The 11,666-nt window shown below is 62.9% G+C and overlaps 2 protein-coding genes across 4 annotated transcripts; one reads left to right on the top strand and one right to left on the bottom strand.

Annotated features, from left to right (window-relative positions):
- The first annotated feature begins 115 nt into the window (after positions 1-115).
- Positions 116-5,800, top strand: C18H3orf84 (chromosome 18 C3orf84 homolog). Of its 2 annotated transcripts, none has more exons than XM_028133223.2 (4): positions 116-285; positions 601-714; positions 5,045-5,101; positions 5,404-5,800. In XM_028133223.2, the coding sequence occupies exons 1-4, from the start codon at positions 259-261 to the stop codon at positions 5,797-5,799; spliced, it is 594 nt and encodes a 197-aa protein (XP_027989024.1). In that variant the 5' UTR covers positions 116-258; the 3' UTR covers position 5,800. The 2 variants fall into 2 exon arrangements, with proteins under 2 accessions (XP_027989024.1, XP_008155794.1); XM_008157572.3 differs by having other exon boundaries at positions 128-285; positions 5,383-5,800.
- A 1,001-nt stretch (positions 5,801-6,801) lies between these two features.
- On the bottom strand, positions 6,802-11,429 carry KLHDC8B (kelch domain containing 8B). Of its 2 annotated transcripts, XM_054729693.1 has the most exons (6): positions 11,344-11,429; positions 9,825-10,317; positions 8,703-8,867; positions 8,154-8,378; positions 7,979-8,080; positions 6,802-7,601 (listed from the first exon to the last, which is right to left on the bottom strand). In XM_054729693.1, the coding sequence occupies exons 2-6, from the start codon at positions 10,198-10,200 to the stop codon at positions 7,405-7,407; spliced, it is 1,065 nt and encodes a 354-aa protein (XP_054585668.1). In that variant the 5' UTR covers positions 10,201-10,317; positions 11,344-11,429; the 3' UTR covers positions 6,802-7,404. The 2 variants fall into 2 exon arrangements, with proteins under 2 accessions (XP_054585668.1, XP_054585669.1); XM_054729694.1 differs by lacking the exon at positions 11,344-11,429 and having other exon boundaries at positions 9,825-10,377.
- Between the last annotated feature and the right edge of the window lie 237 nt (positions 11,430-11,666).

Here is an 11,666-nt window from a genome sequence, read left to right as displayed (position 1 = left end):
CGGCGCCTTCGCCACGCCGGTCCCTGCCCCTGCGTGCGGCGGCGCGGGCTCCAGACGCGGGGTCCCCGGGGTGCCGTGACTTCACGCCCGGCAGCGGAGTCGGGTGCTGCTCTGCACGAGGCCCCCCGCCGGGTGCGGGCCGCCTTCCCGCCCAGCGGCAGGCTTTGTGCGGTCACAGTCGGTCACCAGGCAACGGGCGGGCCTGCGCCGCGGCGGCTCCGGGACGAGCGGAAAGTGCGCTCCGGTCCTGCCGGAAGGATGCAGAGTGCGCTCGTGGGCTCCTGGGTAAGGGGTCCCCTCCGCCCCCCCAGGCCCCGGGCCGACTGGGCCTTCCCCCCGCCCCTTCCAGGATCCCGGCCCCGAACCCCGTTTGCCCTGAGGCCTAAGCTTGATCCCCCCACAGGCACGCGGCCCTCCCCGGGGCCAGCGCAGCCGCCCGCTGTCCTAGGCGGCGTGGGAGACGCCTCCTGGGGCGCCCCCACTTCCCATGCTTCCTGTTCGGCCAGAAACTCCCCGGAGCGGCTTGGAGCCTCTGGGGCCCTGGGTCCGAGGCTCGGGAGTGGGGGGGTGGGCGCGCCCTCACGCCTGCCTTTGCTACAGCACAACAATGGCTTCTATGGGCACTACCGAGGCCAGTTCAAGAATGAGAGCGCCCTCGAATACCGCCTGGCGGCCAAGCCCCAGCCCCCCACAGTGTTCCTGCAGCGATGCAAGGTACCGGCCCTGCTCCTCCGGGAGCCCCTCAGCCCCCCACGCAGCTGACGGACCCGGCGTCCTGGGCCTGGCTCTCGTCCCCAGAGGTCAGGTCTCGCCCTGCAGGCGGAGCAGGAGGAGCCCACGCGGTGACCTCCTGCCGAGAGGGAGGAGGGTCAGGGCCCGGGTGCGCCAGGCCTCCGGAGCCCAGGGAGGAAGCCTGGAGTTCAGCTGAAAACGGCGGGAGAGGGTGCAGGTCTCAGGCCGCCCGCTTCCCGGCCGGGGACAAGGAGGGGTCCCAACTGGGAGAAGCCCACTCGGGACAGAGCTCAGGAGGGTGCAGTACAGAGGGGCGAGGTGAGGGCCTCGGGGAGGGTAGTCTGGCAGGGGAGGGCCTCGGGGAAGGCATGGCCTCTGGAACCTGTGGGGCTGGCCTGAGGGACGAGGGAAGCAGACCTCTCCCCTTCCCTCCTCTCTCCTCTCCCCTCCCCTCCTCCAGGGCTTCCCTGCCACAGGGAGGCACCGGGGAGCAGGGGAGGGGCCCAGCAGCGCCTTGCTCCCAGGCTTCAGCCAGGTCCGACTGGATCTGCCCTCTGACTCAGCCCCAGCAGGTCCCAGAGGCTGCCATGCTGCAGAGCTGGCACCTCCTTGGCGCTCCTGGTCACTGCCCACTGAGCCAGGGCCACCTCCCCTGCGAGAGCCCAGGCCTGCGTAGTGTGGGGACAGAGGCGCCCCGGGCTTCCTGCTGGGTGTTTGTGGGAGCCCCCAGACTGGAGCATCGCTCAGTCTGTCCGCCAGGGCCAGAGTGCGGACACGTCTTGGTGGAAGTGGAGACTGGCTGTGTCAGTGTGTGCTGGCCGAGCCCCGGCAGCGGGCCTGTGTGCGGGGCTCAGGTTTTGTCGATGCCAAGCCTCTAGCTGCTCCCAGGTGGGAAGCGGTTGCAAGTAGTGGGGCTGCGCAGGGAGGCGCATTAACGCGCTCGCAGTGGGGAGGCGTGGGGGTCTGCAGGCTCCCTGCAGCTGCCCTTACAGCCTCCCACGGGCAGCACCCACTCCCTCTCCTCTCACGTGGCGAGCAGGCATCTTATCCAGGCCATTCAGACACGAGACACTTCTGCTCTCTTCCAAACCAGACTGATTGATTCCTAGCCTCGATTGCCCGACTCTTGGGAAATGACATTCTAGTCCTGGGTCATGGCTGGGGCAGGCCGGCCCCTGGCGGTGCTGTAACTGTGGGTCCCTGTCCCACATCCTCAGGCAGCCGCAGAGGTTCTGCCCTCAGCACCCGGTGTCTGCAGACTGGCGGCCTCCATGGGGGCCCTTGCCTCCCACATGCAAACACAGCCCCTCTCAGGAGACCCCTGCCCCCACCCCCCAAGGCCTCTTCAGCATGAACCCCTGAGCCCCACCTGCCCAGAGACCATGGTTTTCACCACTTGGTGGAAAAGGAGCCCTAGATGGTTTAGAACAAAGATGTAGGTGACATTCTCCTGGGGCAGACACTCACAGCTGCCTGGGCAAGGGGCGGGGCGGGGGGGGGGGGTTGGACGCATTCTTACCAGGGTTTTTAAGTTGAAATTTGTATTAGATGATTGTAGACACATACTCAGTGGTGAGAAATAATAGAGATTCCTTCTACACTTTGCTCAGTTTCCCCCAATGGTGACATTGTGCAAAGCGATAGTGCAACATCACAGCCAGGACACTGACATGAATGCATTCACCTCTCACCCAGACTTCCCCAGCTTCACTTGTACTTGTGTGTGGATATGAAGATCTAGAACTTTCTATTGCCTGTGTAGGTTTGTGTACCCAAACCACAGTCAAGATATATCACCAGGGTCCCTGGTGCTGCCCTTTTATGGCCACACCCACCCGTCTCCCGCTCTCCACCTTCCCCTGTCTCTAACCCCGGCATTCACCAATCTCTCTCCCATTTCTAAAACTTTGTCACTTCAAAGTGTTATCTAACTGGAATGATAGAGCGTGGAACTATCAGGGATTGGTTTTCCTTACTCGGCGTAATTTCCTCCAATCCACCCAGTGGTGTGTATCGATGAGTCATTCCTTTTTTACTGATAGTAGTCCGTGGTATGTATATGCCTGCTTAACTCGTCACCTATTACAGACTATCTGGGCTGATTCCAGTTTTTGGTTCTTACAACTAAAGCTGCCATGACTATTTGTGTACAGGTTTTGGAGTGAACATAGGTTTTCATTTCTTTGGAATAAATGCCCAGGCATGCAGTTGCTGGGTCATAGAGAAGTTGTATGTTTGGTTTTAAAAACAAACGGCCAAACTATTTTCCAGAGTAGCTGTAGCTTTCACATTCCCACCAGCAGTGTGTATGGGATCCAGTTTCTCTCCATCCTCACCAACACTTGTCGCCGGCTCTATCTTTAATTTTAATCATTATGATTGATGTCTTGTGACATCACACGGTGGTTAATTTTCATTTCTCGAATGTTTAATGATGGTGAACTTCTTTTCATGTGTTACTTGCCATTTGCTCTTTGGTGAAATGTCTTTATGTCATTAGCCAGTTTTCTAATTGGATAGTTTGTTATTTTACTGTGGAGCTGTGAGAGTTCTTTATGCGTTCCAGGTATTATAGTCCTTCGCTGAGTATGTGGGTTGCAAATATTTTCTCCAAGTTTGTAGCTTGTCTTTTCAGCTGCTTCACATGGACATTCACAAAGCAAAAGTTTTTCATTTTGATGAGGCCCAATTTATCAATTTTTTATGGGTCTTCCTTTTTCTTATGGATCAAGTCTAAGAACTCTTTGTCTGGCTTTAGATTCTGAAGATTTTCTCCTGTTGTTTTTTTTCTAAAAGTGCCCTGGGTTTTTAATCCCTGTGATGTCAGCTTGTGTTATGAGGAATGGAAGGTAAGGCTGGCTGGCCTCGCACCTTCCTGAAGCTTTTATTCTGGTTGGAGACCTGTCCTAGCTGTCTAAGGAGGAGGTCCCAGCGGAGGAGCTTGTCAAAAGCACACACCTCAGGCTCCCCCCGAGCATCCTGGTTCAGAGATGGGGGTGAAGCTACCCTGGCCTTTTACTTAGGAACCTGCCATCAGCCATTGCTCACTCCCCAACCCAGCCGAGACCGAACGCCTCAGACCAGGCACTGTGTTCGGCCAGGCACTGTTCTCGTGACAGAGTTACAGATGTGAGCAAGGCAGAGAGGAAGCAGACAATAAGCAACCAGAATATATAGTCCTGTAGACGCGAGAAGGGGAGAAATGCAGAGTTGGGGTGATGGGACTGCTGGGGTAGTGCTCGAGGAGGACTTCCCAAGAGGAAGGTGAGGAGGAGTCATGGCCAGAAGAATCTCAGGCAGAAAGAGCAGGTGCACAGGCTGGAGGCGGGAGCAGCTGGTGTGCCGGCGGGCAGGGAGGGTGCAGCTGGCCGCAGGTGATGGAGGATCAGTGCCGTGTGGGGCTCACGGGCCACTGTGATGACTTGGCTTTTACAAACATGAGGGACCTTTGGCAAACAAGGGTGTGAATGGACTCATGCATTAAGAGTTGTTCTGCCTGCGAAGAGGACAGTAGGTGGGGAGCAAGCGCAGAGGCAGGGAATCCAGGTGGGAAGCTCTTGCAGTAATTCAGGCAGAGAGGAAGGCGGCCCGGACCAGGGGAAGCCGTGGCCACGCTGAGGCGTGCTCCAATACCAACAGGATTCCTGGCACGTTGGATGTAAGGTGTGAAAGAAGGAATCAAGGGGTCTCTGTGGTGTTTGGCTGGATCTAGCTGCGTGACCTGAGCTGGGAGGCTGTAGCAGGAGTGGGTTTGGGGAATGATCCAGAGCTCAGTCATGTGTGTGAGATGCCCATTAGACCAGCAGTTGCCAACCTTTCGGACCTCACGGACCACGGGTTGGGACGCTGCATTAGATGTCTACAGTTAGCTGCTGAGTCTGGAATTCAGGAGGGAGCCTGAGCTAGAGAGAAAAATGTCCATTTCCAGGTGGTGGGCAGGGTCAAGAGCTTGGGCTGCTGATGGGGGAGTAGGTGTGGACAGAGGGGAGGAGAGAACCACGCCTAATCCTGGGTGACGAGGTGAGGGCTCTGTGTGAATCCTGAGCCACTCCCCTGGGGGCAGGAGGTCCTGGCCGATGCCTCAGCCCTTCCTCATGGTGGCCTGGAGGCGCTGCTTTGGGACGGGTCCCAGGGGAGGGGTCCCAGGGGAGGGGTCCCAGAGGGAGGCGTTGCTTTCATCTGTGTCTGTCCTTTGGGGTGGTAGCAGTGTAGCAGTTAGGGCGGTGCTCCTGGCACCTTCCCTCATTGTGGGTCCTGGGAACTCCGTGGGGCAGGTGAGCACCATCCCCCATTGCCTTCTCTCTCTCTCAAGGAGCCGGTGCGGCAGCACTTCTTCTCCAAGCACGACAACCGCACTTCCTTCGACAAAGTGAGTGCGCGGGAGGCGCCCAGGCGGGAGCTGGGCAGGGAGGGGGTGAGAGTGCGGGAGGGGCTCCCGGCAGGGCTGGGACACAGCGTGCTTTGGTTTCCCTGCCGGCCTGCCTGACAATGTGCAAGTGTCCCAGGCCACTGCCGTCTGGGGCCTCACTCGGAATGGAGGCAGGGGTTCAGGCACAAGCCAGGCATCACCGGGCAGGCTGAGCTTTAGGAGGCACCCAAGGCAAAGCCTGATGCCAGGACTGTGGGCCAAGGGCCCGTACGGTTGAGAAGGGTCCCTACTGCCTACTGCAGGGCATCGGGAGGCGGAAAGACTTGGCGCGCCTGTGTCAGCGGCCCACCTTCCTGCACTGGGCCTCCAGCGAGCTGGAGCTGTGCCAGCAGCGGCCCCTGGAATCCTCCTACCAGTCCAACTTCCGCTTATGCCCAGGACCCAGTCACCCCCCTCAGCGCCTCGTCCACTTTGTGCAGATCCAGTCTCCCCGCACCCGTACCACCTACCAGCAGAACTTCTGCCAGCCGTCCCAGAGTGGCCACTGTGGCGGCGACAGCGGGGGCCCCCAGGTCCCCAGCCCCAGTACACCGACTAACCTCCCAAAGATCCCCAGGCCCAAACCGCTGCAGCATTACCTTCATGAGGGGGTCTCCGAGTGTCTAAACTGGTCCAGAGCATTAAACAAGGATGGCTGAGGCCCTGGCCGGTTGGCTCAGTGGATAGAGCGTCGGCCTGCGGACTGAAGGGTCGTGGGTTTGATTCCAGTCAATGGCACGTACCTCAAGGGCATGTACCTCAGTTGCAGGCTTGATCCCTGGTCCTAGTCGGGGTGCATGTGGGAGGCAGCCAATTGATGTGTCTCTCTCACATCGGTGTTTCTCTCTGTGTCTCTTTTTCTCCCTTCCACTCTCTCTACAAATCAATGGAAAAATACCCTCCGGTGAGAATTAACCAAAAAAGAATGGCTGACACCGAGCCTCCCTGGCCTGTGCTGGTTGCCCAGGAGGGTGCAGCGGCTGGAGCGCAGCGAGACACTGCCAGGCCTCACTCCCAGCTCCCATGGCACTGGTGCCCCTGGTGCCTGTGTGCTGGGCAGGGGCGGTGTTGCCTGGGAGCTCTGCCGTAGAGTGAGAAGGGGTACAGCCAGCCCAAACCCATTCTTGCCGCAAACCCAGCTGTGAGCCCCTCACACGCAGTGACTGCAGAAAACCAGAGCTCACGGCCCTAACCAGTGGGCAGCGCAGCCTGACGAGGAGGCAGGGGCTAGCAGCTCGGCTTTCTCTGCCGGACTTCGCCTCTAGGGCCTGGCGGGTGGCCACCCTCCTGCCTGGGGACCGCGTCCCGCAGCCGGGACAGAGGGAGACTGGCCGCCACACCCCATGAGCCTCTGCAGGCAGCAGGGCTTTGCGAGACACCGAGGCCCAGACTGGGAGAGCGCCCTGACCGCACGGTGTGTGGTCGTTTCTGCGCTCTTCTCTGCCCGTCCTGTGGGACCCCCACCATCCAGGACGTGGGGACAGCGGCCGTCCTGGGTCCCCACGGAGAATCTGAGGCTTAGGAGGGGCTGAGACATCAGAACACCGGGGGCAGTGGCCGATCTAAAGGCTCTTCTGGACCCTTATCCTTTGGAGAGCTGAGGCCCCCAGGACGGGCTGCGGGTGACAGAGGAGTCCACCAGGGCGTGCACCAGATTTTAGCAGCATTTTTACTTCCACATCTGAACTCCCCGCGTCCTCACAACAGCCCTGTGAGGTGGGAGGGCAGGAAGGTTCCGGAGATCCCCGTTTAGTGAGGATGCTGAGGCACAGAGGTGACATGACTGGCCCAAGGTCACACAGCCAACAGTGTAAAGGGCCCAGAGCTAACATGTTTGACCTTTTAGAGGTTCCTGCGCTCACTCTTCCCTTCCCTCTGTGTCCCCCACCCTCTCCAACTTTCCTGGGTCCCAGGGGCCTCTGAGGCAGGCTGGCAGCCAGGAATTTTCAGGAATGGTCACTGGGAAGGCCGGGCCAACTCCAGGCAGGCACTGACCCTGCAGGGCATAGGCCGGCTCTCCCCTCCCCCACTTCCCAGTCAGACAGAAGGCCCAGTAGGTCCCAGAGCAAGGGTGGAGCGAGGCCTGGCCCGTGAGTGAATGGGGTGAGGGGGTGGAAGCCTATGGATGCCCTACGCTAAGGATGGCGCCTCCCGCCCCATCCTCGAGGCCGTGTCACAGCGCCCACGCCCTGCCTCCCTCATCCCTCAGAGCCACAGGCAGCTGCTCTGGCCCTGAGTGCTCCAGTGGGAAGGTCTTCAGGCCTTCAGACCCCGTCACGCAGACACAGAGCCTCCACGGCCTGGCTGGGGCCCTGCGCCACGCCCCCGATGACAAACAGCCGCGGCCCAGCCTGCAGACTGGAACAGGAGCAGCGGGCCGTGGGCATGGCGGGCAGCACCTCCCAGCGCCTCCGGGCGAGGCTGAAGCCCTCCGCGGAGCCCAGAGGGCACGGCTGGTTTCCTGTCGGAGGAGAGGGCGGTTGGAAGGGCACAGGCTGCAGGGGCGCCCGCTCTCTTCTCCCCAAACCGAGCGTGGCCAGGAGGCAGCGCCCAGGACGGCCTGTCAGGGCCTTGCTGCTGCTGCCCATGCACCACCCCCCGTGTGCGCATTCCTGTTCCCATGGCCATTCGTCCAGTGCCCGAGGCCCCTGCTGGCACACGACTGAGAGTCGGGCTGAGGAAACCCCAGACCTGGCCCACACAGACCGCCCCTGGCTGGCTCCCACATTGGAAAGGGAAGCTCATGAGCCCCGAGCCCAGAGACGGGAGGTGGTGCTCACGCTGGAGGCCGCTCCTTCCTGCCTTGGGCTCCCTCCCATCCCAGCCCCGCCGACTCACCAAGGCCCCCGACAGCCACAATGTGGCCCCCAAGGGCGCCGACCACAAAGTCAGCCCTCTTATCCCTCATGCGCAGGCCGCGGGGCAGCTTGGTCCAGGAGCCTGCAGGGGAGGTCGGGTCAGGGCTGGCCCCACGGGCCCTCCACGCGGGAGGACGCCCAGGACCCCTGCTCACCGTGCTCCAGGTCGAACGTCTCCACAGTGTTGACGAAGTGCGGGCGCGAGTAGAAGTTGTGGGGCCCAGGCTGCTGCAGGCCCCCCAGGCTGAAGACGCTGCCTTCGGCCATGGCGCAGCCAGCAAAGGCCCGGCGGCTGGGCAGGCTTGGGTGCCGGGTCCAGGTCCGGGCCTCCAGGTCGAAGGCCTCAAAGGCAGTCACGGGGAGCTTGCCCTGGCGGCCCCCTGCGATGGCATCAGGCACCTGGGCGGGAGCCTGGGCGCGGGCAGGCGCCTCCACCACCAGGTTGCTGAGCCTCAGCGCTGCCCACTCCTGCCACCACCCAGCTGTGCAGCCAGGGCCTGTCGCCCACCCTCCGCTGCCGGGCACTGAGGTTTGGTTTTCCAGTTCCAGCAGGGCCGCCAGGGGTTGGAGCCTCGGAGCAAGCCTGGCTCACCCCAACAAAGCCTCCTTGTCCTGCCCCCCCAAACTCAGCCTGATTCTAGCCAACTCACAGGGGTAGGGGCTCTGGACTCCGGGTCCCTTTCCCACAGCCCCCAGGTCCTTACCCAGCACATAGATCTTGTTGCCGTGCAGGAAAGTGGAAGCTCCGTAGCAGGGCGTGGGCATAGAAGGCAGCGAGAGCCAGCAGTCCTGGCGGGGCTCGTACACCCGAACCTGGGCCTGGGGGGCTGTGTCCGGGCCCATTCCGCCCAGAGCATACACCAGACCATCTGCACAGCAAAGAGCAGTGCAGACAGTACCCCAGGCTCCCCAGGGCACCCCACCCCGACAGCTGCCCTGGGGAGGCTGGAGACCCATGTTTGTGGGTCTCCAACGGGGGAACCCTCCCGCCTGCCTGGAGGGGGCGCTGGGAGAACCAGGATTCCTGCCCTGGCCAGGGCCCCTCCAAGTGGAGAGCAGGAGACAGCAGATCTAATTATAATCTGTCTCCGTCTCCCTGGAGATGCTATGGCAACCAAGTCTGGCATTCAGGCAGAAGCAGACCTGGTCAGACCTGGAGGCCACAAGATGGGGCCCCCCTGGGGGAAGGAGGTTGGGGGATGGTTTAAGCCAGGGTGGGGGAACCAGCTTGGGGGTTTGGGAGAGGAGCTGGGGCCTGCAGGAGAGGAGTGTTGGCCACAAGCCTTCTGCCGGGAGCCCCACCAGCACCTCTGCACCCCACCTTTTCACTAGAGTAAGTTCTTGCCCTCTTATGTCTTCAAGGTCAGCTGGGGGCATGTCTGGGGGCCTGGAGGAGACAGGCCAGTCAGCTGGGTGCTTCCATGGCAACTGTCCCCTAGCCAGGTTGGCCTTTGTCACTCAGCCTCCCTGATGTGTGTGAGGGGACAGTCTTGTCGGGCTCTGAGCCAAGGCTCTGCCCCCACCTGCTGCCCAGACTGTTTATACCCGGAGAGTCACTGGCCACCCGCTTGTCCCTGAGAGAAGAGGGATGGCCGGGCGGGGAAGTGGCTGGTCTTCCCTCATGCAGGGCCACCTCCCACCTCACAGCTGGGAAAGGCGGCTGAGGGTCGCAGCCCAGCTCAGAGCGGGCAGGGGAGGGCACGGGAGGCGGAGCCCTGCCCAGGCACCCAGGCTAAAGCAACAGCTCTTGCCCGGTTCTAAGGGAAGGAGCCAAGTGGGAAACGCAGGGCGTGGGCACCAAGAGCCCTCCCTTGGGGGCAACTCACCTCTCTGCACAGTGGCGATGCCCATGGCGGCCTGCGGCAGGGCGGCCCGACGCTCCCAGCCGCCCTGGTCGGCCAGGAAGGCCTCCACGGCAGCCACTGGGCTCTGGCCCTCGCCCACACCTCCCACCACTAGCACCTGCTTGCCCAGCACCACAGCGGCCGCGCCAGCCCGAGCAGTGGGCAGGGGTGCCAGTGCCAGCCACGTGTGTGAGGTCATGTCCAGGGTCTCGGCGGTGTCCAGGGGCAGGCCAGCCCGGCCACAGCCCCCCAGCACTAGCAGGTGCCCATCCTGGTGTGCGACCGTGCCGTACACCCGGCACGTGGGCATGGGTGGGAACGCCTGCCAGGCAAAGGCCCGGCTACCCCCTGCAGCCATGGTGTTCACCTCATTGGCAGGCCGCGCTACTGCTCAGGCTGCAGGCCTTGCGATGCCAGCCTCATCCTGACCACCGGGTTAAAGGGGTGTCCGGCCGCCCAGGGCACGGGCCTCCTCCTGGAGGAGAGAGGGAGACAGGGTCAGGCCACCGACCTGCTCTCGGAGGCCAGATGAGCAGCCTGTAGCTCAGGGCCCAGAATCCCTGGTGGGAAAGGCAGGAGACCCCTGGCTGGCTAGCAAGCCACCGTGGAGGCCCACCCACCTGGAGGGGGCAGGGGCGCAGCTCCCAGACCCCAGGCAACTCCCCCTTCCCATGGACCTGTGGGATTCCCTCCCACCCCTGTCCCTGCTCACCTCCCCCCCCCCCCCCCCAGACTGTTTATAACCAGGAGAGTCCTTGGCCACCCGTCCTGGCCTCTGAGAGAAGAGGGATGGCCGGGCAGGGAAGTGGCTGGTCCTCCCTCATGCAGGGCCACCTCCCACCTCACAGCTGGGAAAGGCGGCTGAGGGTCGCAGCCCAGCTCAGAGCGGGCAGGGGAGGGCACGGGAGGCGGAGCCCTGCCCAGCACCTCAGAGCTCCCTGGTCACACCTGGGTCCAGATGGGAGGCAGGTGGCGAGGACAGAGCTCTCCCTCTCAGGGCGGACTCCTGCCCGCCCTTCCCCCCCCCCCCCCCCCCCCGGGCTTCCACTGTGCCCTGGGCAGCCGCCAGGTCTCCCACTACCGCCAGGGCCCAACTCCAGAGCACCCCACCACCCCTCTGGGAGCACTGAGCTCGGCCGTTCCCACCAGCAAAGGCCAAGATCAGGGTGTTGGGGCCTGGAGGCCAGGGTCCCACATTTTCCCCTCGAGGTTCACCCTCAGCAGTTGGTCCACGCCAGGCCCCCAGAGGCCAGCCCCCCTGTGTCCATATGGGGGAGGAGGAGGATCCAGCAGGAATGGGCAACGGGACCTCTGCGCCCCTCACAGCAAACCCCAAGTCCCCCAGCCTATCCCTTCTGGAGGGGCCACACTCCTGGACCCCATGCACCAGAGCCTCCCAGCCCCAAACTTCCAGCTCGCGGGAGGGCGGGGGGCGGGTCCGGGCGAGCGCGCTTGGGGTTCATCCTGTGCCCCAAACTTCCCCAGTTCCAGCGGGACTCACCGGCCGGGGCTCCGGCGCCGCCCGGGCGCGGGGTCCGCTGTTCGGGCTCCGCGGCTCCGGCTGGGGCTGCGGCCGGGCTCCGCGGGGCTCTGGCTCGGCTCCGGCGCGGGGCGGGGCTGGACGGGGTCCGCCCTCTCCCCCCTCCCGACTCGGGGACACCTCCCCCACCCCCACCTTAACCCTGCACCTGCCACGGCTGCGGCGCGGCGCCTACCACGGTCACACGCAAACGGGTGAACGGAGAGATGGACGAGTGGACACTGGGCCTTCCCAGAGTGAGGTCCGACCCTGGGCGGGGGAGTGAGCGGCGGGGAGCAGCACGC

Source organism: Eptesicus fuscus, chromosome 18 (assembly GCF_027574615.1).
Source record: "Eptesicus fuscus isolate TK198812 chromosome 18, DD_ASM_mEF_20220401, whole genome shotgun sequence".
Classification (NCBI taxonomy): domain Eukaryota; kingdom Metazoa; phylum Chordata; class Mammalia; order Chiroptera; family Vespertilionidae; genus Eptesicus; species Eptesicus fuscus.
The sequence above is the reverse complement of the archived record's forward strand: the minus strand, read 5'-3'. Positions and strand labels throughout refer to the sequence as shown.

Coding starts and splice junctions, on each gene's coding strand:
- C18H3orf84 (XM_008157572.3), top strand. CDS start 259: ATGCAGAGTGCGCTCGTGGGCTCCTGG. Junction 715..5,044: donor TGTTCCTGCAGCGATGCAAG/GTACCGGCCCTG, acceptor CTCTCTCTCAAG/GAGCCGGTGCGGCAGCACTT. Junction 5,102..5,382: donor ACCGCACTTCCTTCGACAAA/GTGAGTGCGCGG, acceptor ACGGTTGAGAAG/GGTCCCTACTGCCTACTGCA.
- KLHDC8B (XM_054729693.1), bottom strand. CDS start 10,200: ATGGCTGCAGGGGGTAGCCGGGCCTTTGCCTGGCAGGCGTTCCCACCC. Junction 8,379..8,702: donor CAACAAGATCTATGTGCTGG/GTAAGGACCTGG, acceptor ATGCCATCGCAG/GGGGCCGCCAGGGCAAGCTC. Junction 8,081..8,153: donor GACGTTCGACCTGGAGCACG/GTGAGCAGGGGT, acceptor CCTCCCCTGCAG/GCTCCTGGACCAAGCTGCCC.